Consider the following 12,587-nt stretch of genomic DNA (forward strand, 5'->3'; position numbering starts at 1 on the left):
GCTTTTTATGTGCCACCTGCACATATATATATATATATATATATATATATACACACACACAAATTATTAAGTTTGAAAACGGAGAGATCTAATGGATACAAATTATTTATTACTGAAGGTAATGCGTTAACATATAAGGTTAACTGAAGGAAAGCTTGTAACATCACATGAACATATTCTTTTGCAACCACACCTCCATGTAAATGAAGCAAATGTACATGCATACGAGTGCATATGTGAGTGGCCTGACCCAATGCTTGTCTTTGAATCGACAGACATGAGTGGCGCAAATTTAGAAATCTGTTCCTTTTTATAAGGGGTGAACTGGAAGCTTCTAGAATGTTCAAGAACTTTCTAGAAGGTTGAGGGAGATTACTCTCGTTAAATCCCTTTTCATTTTGCTTACCTGCTTGACTGCCAGGGTTCACTACGCTTCTCTTTTATTAATATTTATAAGGAAAGCTTTTAATGTCACAGTATCCTTTTGTTTTTAACAAACAAAATGTATCTGATATTAACTTGTTTTAGATTATTTCTAGTTGAATGCTATTATTTATGTTCTTATTTATTGAATGCCATTATATCAAATGGATCATACATTTTACACTTCTGCTTCAGTTGGTTTTGGATGTAAATAACATGTTTTTCCATTTACATATATATCCTCTGTCCTATACCAATTTAGTCTTGTAATAAGAATTGTAACAAAAATAGGACAAAAATCTCTAATTGGAGCCAAACTGGCCCATCTCTAATTAGTTCATTTTTGTTAGTAAAATGTTTCTCAAAGCATGTAGACGTTATAGGAATATGTATCAATTAAGCAAACTATAACCAGAAAGTTGGATCCAGTTTAGTTCATCACTGATCCACAGTCAATTATCCAAAAAAATCACATTGACCACTTCTTATAATTTTTCAGACTGATCAAGCACACAGAACGTTTACTGGAGGAGAAAGAGGAAAGATTATGTATCAAGGTACTTCAAACTTTGAAAAAAATGATGACTGTCGATATTGATTATGGGGAAAAGGTAACAATATGTTTTATATTATTTATCTATTTTTACATAGTCAGCAATTATATCATTGTTTTTTTTTTGTTGTTTTTTTTTCAACATAGCAAAGTATCCATGAAACATTCCATACTTTATGGTATACAAAATACCAGGAATAAGATATTGCATTGCATATCTTATTATCTTGGATGATTCCATCAGCATACTATATCTGCTAAAGCCATTTTTAAAAGTCTTCAATTGCCTCTATTAGTCACTTATATTGTCTATATATGTCTGGAAAACAATTACATTACTAACACTCATACTGTCTGTCAAAAAACTTATATAGACTTTGATTTTGTATAGACTTTAAGAATTACTAATTTTTCATCACTTTCTTCTTTATTTAGGAATTAAGGTATGTTAGACACATTCGGTATATAGACATAAGATTCATATTTCATGTTCTTTTTTCAGTGTGCTCAAAATTATACATTTAATCAGCCATAACTCTACTACTATCATGTTCTTTCCTTGGATGGTCTTATATCATGTTCAAATTCTTTAAATGACGGAACAGTATTTTTACAAAGTAAAGTCGATATAGAATTGATGAGGATAGTTTTCAAACAACACTGATTCCAATTTAAATTCAATTATATTTAATAATCTCAATTGTTGACAATAAAATTGTACTTAATCTATTAACAATAGAACTTGTAAAGGAGTGATTTACTCTAGCATTTTAGGGTTAGGGTTAGGGTTACAGAAGCTTAAGTTTGAATGTATCTTACAATTTATTTATCATATTTGATAGCAATTACAGGAAAATGGTGGTGGGTGTATTTCGAAAGCTCTGCTTAACCAAGATAGTAGCTTGAAATAATAGCAGATATATAATAGCTGGTGACATGTATATTCTAACGATGCAGTTTGATTAATTGGTTGCCAAGTAACAAGTACAGTTTTGTATTTTGTGCCTGGTCAGCAACAATTGAGCTGGCCTGTGATTACAGATGTTTCAGCTGTGACTATCCTACATTTCATTCAGATTATACCTCAGACTATAATCCAATATGTCCTGCCATTTTAAAGATAGCAGGTTACAATTTATGAAAGAATTTGTTATTTCTAGCAGGACCAATAACTATTTAGAGCCTCCCACATTGGCTCATAACAAGTATGATTATAAGAGAAGTCGAAGTTCTTTTGTTTTTGTTGAGCTGCATCTAAAACCATCAAGCATGTCACCCCTAATATGTACTTGTCAAAGAATTAAGTAAATTTCTAGTAATATTCTAAGGGTGATTCAATTGCTGATGGATGTAATGTAGGGATTCGTTGAGTTTATGAAAAGGATAATATAGAGACCTAATTATGTCTAGCTCAGTGCTGAGGAAGTTGGCTTGGGTCAGATTTATTTAATGGTAATATGTAAAACCTTGTTTCTAAGCCTATTAGTCATATGCAGGTTGGCCTCATATAATTTTAGTTATCTATCAATGTAGTACAAACCTCCATCTATACCCATGAAATGGGTCCTCAGGATGTGTAGAATACACAATCTGATATGATCACCAAGTTCCACAGAGCCATTTGCCCACATGCTAAATGGATCCAAATAGATCCATAGTGAAGTACCAAGATTTTGCTAGCATGTAAAATGATTTCAATGTCACCATCAGATATAGAAGTGAAGGATTTGGCAGGCATATGCTTCATTAATTAATGATTCATTAATAAGTGCATAGTAGTTTTGTAATGCACCTATAACTGAATTCGAGATTATCAATGGACTTATTTGAATAATGCAATTTAATATAAATTTGATTGTGATATGAAGGGTGATATAAAGAAAACGTGAAGGAAATATGAGACATTTACAAGGAAGATACATGGGGAAAATACATGCAAGATTTCATTAACAAATACTTAGAAAAGAAACACTTAAAAATATATGAAAGATGTGTGTGAATATGCATGTGTGAAAATCTCTGGAAACATAGATGGCAATGCACAAAGGTGGATGAAAGATGATTGGGATGTTGTGTAGAAGAGGGAAAATTATATTTTGTGAAGTGGGTAAAGCTAACAATGATTGAAAAAATGCAGAATGAGGGAAACCTGTGTAGGATAACAGTTTTGAAAGGTAGTTTTTTTTTTTAATTGTTATTGTATGATTTTATTATAATATTGTCTTAGTGTAGTGCATCTCTTTATTATCGATTTCTCATGATTATTAGAAGAATTTTTATTAATTCCAATGTTCTGCCATCATTTGTTTTTTATCTTGATTATCACTTGAGGTACAATGAATAATTAATTATTCATCCTTCATTAAATAGCCCCTAAGCCTTTAGTGATATTTTGTATTCATTTTTATTCATTTTTACTAACATACCCATGTGATTAAAAATTATGATAGTTTTACTAATGATGAAAAATGGCGCATCCAATGAAAACTGTGAGAAACCATTGATAAATTTCTTACCTAAAGGCTATGCACTTTTTATTAAAGGGAAAAATATATTAATTGACTTGCATGTGTAAGCAAAAACAGAGTATTGTAGTTGCTCATCTTTGCGTGTTTGCAAAATTACTAGAAAATGGCTGAACAGATTTTCACCAAATTTAGCAGAAATACTCATCGGGTGAGTGGCTCAAATTCATTATTTTGGTTTGATTATTTTCAAAACTGGCAGATGAGTGAATCAAAATGTTTTTTCCTTTGTTTATATAATTATAAACGATAAGCAGGAGAAATAACTCTTGATGTCATTTTTTTGAAATATGAATTCATCTGAGAATATATTTATTAAATAAAATTTTATTTTATCCTTGTGTGCTCACATGGTATGCATCGCCCCTCTGATGCCTTTTTTTTTTCATTCATAATTGCTTTTACATTTATGAAATTTTTGGCAAAACTATAATTTGGTACTCTTCCAAATTTGTTTGCTCACAATTTTCTAATAGATGCACATTTTTCAATGAAATTTTGCAGAGATATATTTTCAAGGGTGTAGATTCTGATTATACTGATAAAAATTCTGTTTAAAAAAAAGTATTTTTTTAGGAGTTTTGGACCATTCCCTGCTTACTTGATTTTGTTTCCTCATAACTCTCTTTGAAAAGCTTATTGTTTTGTCATTATGCAGAGATACATTTGCAAGAGTACTGAGTGTGTAATGCTAATGTTTCAAACATTAGAAAGCTGACAAAATGTGAAAAATACTAAATTACACAAATTGGTTATAACAAAAGCAGGGTGGGGTGAATGATCAAAAAAATCCTAGATAAAATTATATTTATGTTTCCCTTTTTAGTTTTATTTGAGAGATGTCGTCACACTTTGTTAGCAATAACTTTCCACAGCCCATCACTTTGACAGAGCTTCAATTCTGGATCAAGCAAAGATTCAAACTGACACTTGGCATCTTAGATATTCCCAGACACTCACAACCCTTACCATCTGGGTATTGCAGCTGGAGGAGCTTCTAGATTAATAATTTATAGCAGACTAGTGCTGGGAAGGAAAGCTCAGAGTTTCTTGGAGAAAATTCAGGGCATCAATGAGAATGTATTGGATGGTCTATTCTGGAAGATTTTCTCTGCTCAGAAACTATAGATAAGTTTTAGAAATCATTGGACTGACCATGCTACCTAGGGTCATTGCCATTTCAAGATAAACTCAACAGATACAAAACTCCTATCAATTGGGAAGTCTGAGACACATACAGAGCAATGAAACTATTCTTCATGCATTCAGGTCTAAGCATTACTAACTTTTGGGTTTATGTTGAGCAACAGCAGGAGTGACTGTGTGGTAAGTAGCTTGCTAACCAACCACATGATTCCGGGTTGAGTCCCACTGCGTGGCATCCTGGGCAAGTGTCTTCTGCTATAGCCCCGGGCCGACCAATGCCTTGTGAGTGGATTTGGTAGACGGAAACTGAAAGAAGCCTGTCGTATATATGTATATATATGTGTGTGTTTGTGTGCCTGTGTTTGTCCCCGATGCTGGTGTGTTTATGAACTTAGCAGTTCGGCAAAAATAGACTGTTAGAATAAGTACTGGGCTTACAAAGAATAAGTCCCAGGTCGATTTGCTCGACTAAAGGCGGTGCTCCAGCATGGCCACAGTCAAATGACTGAAACAAGTAAAAGAGTAAAACTGATGTTATATGTACAAAGGATCCTGTTGTCAACTGAGTTTATCATGAAAATTGGTTCTCTACTTTCCTTTAATCAAGGAGGAAAGACAATGTTGCCCTTCTTATGGCTACAGGGAATGAGATTGTGTAATAGACATGACAGAAAGGACTGAAAACTTACACTTTCTTCTTCTGTCAAACCATCATTTATTTATTTTTTTTTTTTTTTTTAGATTTTACATGGAAAAGAACGTGAAGATAGAGAGAAACTGTGGGAGGTGAGGGGAGCCCTCTTCTAGTAAATTTTATAAAAGCTTGTTGTTGATGGTATCAGACTCAACACAGGCGAATATACAGCATGCAGCTGTAGATAAGAGAATGCCTACAGATGTGTGTTGGCAGTCAGGGTGATTTGGGATCTGTGACTTCATTGAGCAGCTGAAAGTGGTGGTCCTCCTCTCTTGAAACTCTATTTCTCTCTCTCTCTCTCTCTCTCTCTCTCTCTCTCTCACACACACACACACACACACACACACCACACACACACACACACAGAGTGTACACTTTTTAACTCATTTTAGTTTGTTTGGGGAGGGAGGGTCTGGCACCTATTCTCTATATAAACCCATACACTTTTTGTAACTTTCATAAATCACCTTGGTGACAATTATCATCATCATCATCATCATTCATACAAGCTTTCTCAACTCACCATTATTTTACATTACACTTATGATTACTCTCAAGACTTCAGCTACTACTACTATTATTTTTTTATGGCAACCCCTCCCCTCCCAACCCTGCCTTTTTCTTTCTTTCCCCCTTTATCATATTAGAGTTGTCAAGGTTTCTTAGTTCAAATATAGCGTAATGCACATTTAATAATAACCAGCCTGAATGTCTGTATCACTGAGCTTTAGATGTGAGCAAAGAGACACTATTTGATCAGATGTAAATAACAGTTCGATTGATAGAAAGTGAAATTCATTTTGTCATAGCTGAGACAACATCCCAACTAGTGGCATTTTTCCTCCAAGACCAGAAGATACTTCAGACTCCAACAACAGTTATTGATACTTCACAAAGCTCAGTAGAGGCTCTCAGCAAAGTATTGCTTACATATATATGGAAAGGTGTTGCTGCACATGCAGACAACCTAGACTGCAATACATCGCTCAATTTATTACTCTTTTACTTGTTTCAGTCATTTGACTGCAGCCATGCTGGAGCACCACCTTTAGTCGAGCAAATCGACCCCCAGGACTTATTCTTTGTAAGCCTAGTACTTATTCTATTGGTCTCTTTTGCCGAACTGCTAAGTTACAGGGACGTAAACACCACAGCATCGTTTGTCAAGCGATGTTGGGAGGAAAAAAAACACAGACACACAAACACAGATACGGCGGGCTTCTTTCAGTTTCTGTCTACTAAATCCACTCACAAGGCTTTCGTCGGCCTGAGGCTACAGTAGAAGACACTTGCCCAAGGTGTCACGCAGTGGGACTGAACCCAGAACCATGTGGTTGGTAAGCAAGCTACTTACCACACAGCCACACGGATAAACCTTATCTGCTTCCCCCTTTACACCTTACATCATGACACTGTGATACACGATCCCTATTGATCGTTTTTTTCTTTTGTTTGTTTCTTTTTTTTTCTCCTTCTTTCCCTTTTACGATCCCTTTTGATCGAAAACCACTGTAACTAGAGAGTTAATCACCAGCTATATATATGTATATATATATATATATATATAGCTGGTGATTAACTCTCTAGTTAAAGTTTCACTTTAAACCAAGTATCTAGTGTATGAACAATGACTTCATATCATCGCTTAACGTCCGCCTTCCATATTGGCATGGGTGGGACAATATTATCAGTGGATCATATAGCTGAAAAAGAAGAACACACACATACATAAACGCATGCATGCACACACCCACACAGACACGTCTATCTTGGATAGTCTTAGTTACAAAACCAAGGGAGACCACTTCCCAGTTACGTACACAATACATTTTGATACAGAGTTGATATATTTTTTGAGTAACTACTTTGCAAGCGAGTGCTGATCTGTTTTCGTTTATACTTCAGTATTCACCCCTGATGAGTTTCTGAGAGAGTCTGAAATGGAGGAACTCACCTCATATAAACTCTCATATAAATTCAACTAAAATTGTTGCTGAATTTCTTAGCTGTTAATCCAGTTTCCCTAGGCAACTTTTTTATCAAACATTTGCCTGGTTAATTGATTAATAATTAAACCTAAGGTGGTGAACGGAAACATACATCTGGTTAAGACTTAGGCTGGCATTATTCTTGTGCAGAGCGGACCATGAATTCTACAGAAAAGGTTTCATTTTTATTTTTGAAGAGGAGGTAACTCTCATAGCTTTAAAATTAACAAGGGAGGTAATAGGTAAGAGAAAGTAAAAAATACATCGTAGAATGTTGAATTTTAGAAGTATGCATACGTTGATAAATGTAAGGATCGAGTGTGGGTTGAAGTGGATATCACATATTACCAAGTGAGATGTAATATATGATAACATATGTAAAGCATAAAGCTCACTGATAGGTCAGGATGGTGTGGAAACCCCAGCAGGATTGGAAATACAATCTGAGAAAGGGTAGAAACACCCCCCTCGGAGAAGACAAGTCATCTGTACTTGGAGAAGAGGCAGGTACCACCACTTTATGCAGACACTGATATGAACCTACAACTTCTTTCAGGCTGTGAATTTTGGATAAATATTTCATTGTATGAGTACTTGCATGCATGTTTGATAGTACAAGTGGAAAGAATGATTGTATGAATTTTGAATTAAAATATATATGTTAACATACACACACGTCATCTAATTAATTTCATCCAAATTATTTCATTTAATTTTATCTTAATTTCAAAGATATTAAGTTACATCTTTATAACAGATTCAGTTTGTAGTTGGTTTGTTCCTTCTCGAGCCCTGCCTGGCTCATAAGGGCCGGTTTCCTTGGCGTATAGGTTCCCCACTTGGACAGGACGCCAGTCTGTCGCAGGTGAGCTGCAAGATGCAGGAGGAAAAAGTGAGAGAAAGTTGTGGCGAAAGAGTCAGCAGAAGTTCGCCATTACCTTGTGCTGGAGCCGCGTGGAGCTTAGGTGTTTCGCTCATAAAAACACACATCGCCTGGTCTGAGATTCGAACCCACGATCCCTCGACCGCGAGTCCACTGCTCTAACCACTAGGTCATGTGCCTCCACAACATTGGTGGTGTTATTTTTGAAAAGTAACAGTTGTTACCACCTCACTGTGTTTGTTCCATACAGAACACTGTTACTACTCTTTTTAACTCCAGGAGAACATCTCTTCCAGCTGGTTAACAACACACTATCTGTGTCCGTTATATTGCAAACAAGCGAGTGAACAACTCCCATCTAGCGCTGACAGGAACCAATACACCAGCTGGAGGAGATGTCCTCCTTTGGCTAAAAAGAGTAGTAACAGCATTCTGTAAGGAACAACCATGTTGAGGTGGTAACAATATTACTTTTCAGTAGAGTTACTATTTGCATCTTGTATAGAGATTTTAGAACTAGCTACTTTGCTTGCTGGTGTTTATATATATATATATACCTAATACCTGTGAGTTGTGTTATAGTGAATCAATAGAATTTCCTCATCTCTAGTACCCTAGGATGACTATCTTATCTCTGACACCACTGCTCATTATTACTTTTAAATTAATTTACCAATATTGTTTAAGATAATGTATTTCAAAATCTCTTTACATAAATTAAACTTGCTTGGTTTACACCCATCTTGTCTGCAATATAGGAATGGCATGACAAATTTAGATTAATATATAATGGCATGGTTTAATATATATCAAGATGACTTAACATAGATCAAGTTGACTTCATGTGTATTCACTTAGATTAATACTTATTGAAATGGCTCGATGATTCAAATTATTTTGTAAGTACCATGAGATTTAGCATTTATTAGAATGGTTTAACATACACAAAGACAGTAATTTCCAGACTGTCAACTTCATTTTGAGAGTTTATATATTACAATACACATATGCATGTGCAGACACACACACGCACGCATGCATGCATGCACATACAATTTCAATTCGTTCAATTATTAATCGTCGAGTATCGTATTCCTGAGTATTTACTGGATTTTAACTAGTAATCTTTAGTTGTAAACTAATAGTTGTAATGTTTGTATCCACTATGCCATTAGCACATGAGGATTTGAGGAGGCACATGGCCTAGTGGTTAGAGTAGTGGACTTGCAGTCGAGGGATCACGGGTTCGAATCTCAGACCGGGCATTGTGTATGTTTATGAGTGAAACACCTAAGCTCCACGCTACTCCGGCAGAAGGTAATGGTGAACCTCTGCTGACTCCTTCGCCACAACTTTCTTTCACTCTTTCCTCCTACATCTTGCAGCTCACCTGTGACGGACCAGTGTCCTGTCTAGGTAGGGAATCTATACACCATGGAAACCTGGAAACCGGCCCTTATGAGCCAGGCATGGCTCGAGAAGGAACAGACAGACATGAGTATTTGGATCAGACTTCTACTTTGTTATTTATAAACAAAGGTTCCTGATTTGAGTTCAATCTGGAATCATGTTCAATCTAACACAACTTATGATAATTACAGATCAAAATTTTGTGCAGATTAAATATTGTACATATTCACTCTAAAAATGAAGTTAATAATTTTAAAAATTATAATCATCATCATCATTTAGCATCCGCTTTCCATGCTAGCAATTTGTAATTACATCAGAATGACCTAAAATAATTTGGTGAACATATTAGTAAATTACATATGCATGAATTATAAAATGAAAACAAGTTACTATGTGTGACTTGTGCTTGGGTGTTATGATTTGTAGATAATTCCAGTCAGAAGGTGGTGAGCTGACAGAAAAGTTAGCACACCGGACAAAATGCTTAGCAGTATTTCATCTGCCGTTACGTTCTGAGTTCGAATTCTGCCAAGGTCAACTTTGCCTTTCATCATTTCGGGGTCAATTAAATATGTACCAGTTACACACTGGGGTTGATGTAATCGACTTAATCCGTTTGTCTGTCCTTGTTTGTCCTCTCTGTGTTTAGCCCCTTGTGGGTAGTAAAGAAATAGGTATTTCGTCTGCCATTACATTCTGAGTTCAAATTCTGCTGAGGTCAACTTTGCCTTTCATCCTTTCGGAGTCGATAAATTAAGTGCCAGTTATGCACTGGGGTCGATGTAATCAGCTTAATCCCTTTGTCTGTCCTTGTTTGTTCCCTCTATGTTTAGCCCCTTGTGAGCAATAAAGAAATAAGATAATTCCAGTCAGTTGTGTAGGAGTTGATGCAGAGGTTCTATATGTCTATCCAATCATCTGATTACTGTATTTAGAAAGAGCTGACCTGTCATCATTGAGGCATATTTTCCTTAAATTCAGAGCATTAAGTCTATGGTCTGCATTTTGATGATAATAAAATGTTCTTGGGAAAAATTTGGTGGTCGCTTTTTTATTTTTTTTTTAGCTATATTGATCAAGAAGAGTGACTATATAGAAACTTCTATCACTCATTTGTTAAGTTTAATTATACACTAGCAGTATAGCCCAGCGTTGCTCGGGCTTGTTTTCTTTTTGACCCTTTAGAATTGGAATTTTTGAAAAGTAAAAATTTTGCATTATGTAGCTTGTTATTCTCTTTAAGTGAACATTTTTCGGGTTGAAATACACCGAAAAATGGCAACACAGCAGTCAAAAAATCGTAAAAAAAAGGGGGTTTTCATAGAAAAAAAGCACCTTTTTGATGTAAATAATTTTTGCTGTTAACACGGTCCGATTTGAATTTTTTTCTTCTACGGAAGGAAGAGCAAACCTATCATACTCTCAATTTTGGTCAACTTGTGCGGCAGGGTCTCGGAGGAGATAGTGTTAGTTGAAGGCTACCAAACCTGCCATACACAGACAACTTCAGCTTTATATATATAGAGATGACAATAAATGAGCTGTGGATAAAGATTTGTTTCAACTGGAAGACAAAGTAGCTGTATAAAGAGTTATTATATGTAAAATGTGAATAAAAGGTTTAGTTATGAGTTGATCAAGCAAATAGGTTTGGAAAGATGTCTATGACAGGATAGAATTGTAATGGATACAAGGTGACACTTGTTTACATTTGGCTTCTTCTCACAGAACCGTTTGAGCAAATCACTGATGGTTTATTATCTTTACATTCTTCCCTTTCCATTCTATGTCATGTAGTTCTAGGCTTTTGAAGATGTGGAATAAAAATCCACTACTTAAAAGATTGCATCTGGTCTTTCCTAAGACTATACAACAGGTATGTCATTATTTGTGGCCTGAAAGTTGTTTGCAGTGCCTCACCTTCATTGGGTGATATTGACTCACATAGTCATATGCACATTAAGAAGTTTTTGTCATTTCATAATCTTGTGTTATTACCTCACTAATCTTAGTGTGGTTGCATTGGCTTAGTGGTTAGGGTGTTGGACTCATGATCATAAGATTGTGGGTTCAGTTCCTGGACCGGGCGACATGTTGTGTTCTTGAGCAAAACACTTCATTTCATGCTGCCCCTATCTACTCAGCTGGCAAAAATGAGTTATCCTGTGATGGACTGGCATCTCATCCAGGGTAAAATATGTACACCATGGAAACTGGGAAACCAGCCATATGAGTTTGTACGACTCAGAAAGGATCTTTATTATGTATGAATTAGCTAGACATTCTACCAAATTTGTCTATGAGGATGCTCCTTATATCTCCTTCTTTTATTTTAATATGCTGCCTTAGTTTTTGTTAACTGTTTCTGGCTAGAAATTATAAATGGCAAGAAACAAATCCCATGTGTATGTGTGTACAGATTTTATATTGATATATATTAATTAAACAAGAAAGTATCCAGAAGCTGGAGAAATATTCTTTATTACTCATCATACTCTTAACACTTTCATTCTTCACAGAATTCTTCAAAAATTGCAGGCTGTTGTGTATAAGATGTAGACTGATTCTTGGCAATTGTCAGGAATTCAAATTAAGCTTGGACAAAAAATGTGTTTTGGGAGTGCCAGTTAAGCTGTTTGACCTCTTATTTGTTATTTTGAATCATTGTCTGTGTGTATGTGTTAATGCTTAAACAAAGGATGAATTAGTCTGTGGGGAAGACTGGTCTTTGAAGCAGTTTGCATAACGTCTTTGTCCAAAAGCGCCATCTGTCCATTACTTTTAGTGTATGTAAAGGGATGTCAGCTGTTTCTTGAAGAAAGAGACCAATAGATTTCTGGGATGGTTGCTTTCAGGACAAGACTATCCAGATAGACATATGTTAATTATGCGTATATATCATTGTTTAATGTCTGTTTTCTATGTTGATGTGTGTGTGTATAAATCAGTAACAATGTAC

The 12,587-nt window shown here is 35.3% G+C and overlaps 1 protein-coding gene across 12 annotated transcripts in view; it reads left to right on the forward strand.

Annotated features, from left to right (window-relative positions):
* LOC115222534 (inositol 1,4,5-trisphosphate receptor type 1) overlaps positions 1–12,587 on the forward strand; it is a 324,840-nt gene that overhangs the window by 246,440 nt on the left and 65,813 nt on the right. For 8 of the 12 annotated variants that reach the window (XM_036500553.1, XM_036500548.1, XM_036500552.1 and 5 more), the window contains 2 exons: positions 923–1,034; positions 5,389–5,433. In XM_036500553.1, the coding sequence (XP_036356446.1) occupies positions 923–1,034; positions 5,389–5,433 (157 nt within the window). The remainder of the gene's footprint in view (positions 1–922; positions 1,035–5,388; positions 5,434–12,587) is intronic. The other 4 variants (XM_029792794.2, XM_029792828.2, XM_029792836.2 and 1 more) reach the window with 1 other exon arrangement.

The sequence above is a fragment of the Octopus sinensis genome, linkage group LG2 (genome assembly GCF_006345805.1).
Source record: "Octopus sinensis linkage group LG2, ASM634580v1, whole genome shotgun sequence".
NCBI lineage: Eukaryota > Metazoa > Mollusca > Cephalopoda > Octopoda > Octopodidae > Octopus > Octopus sinensis.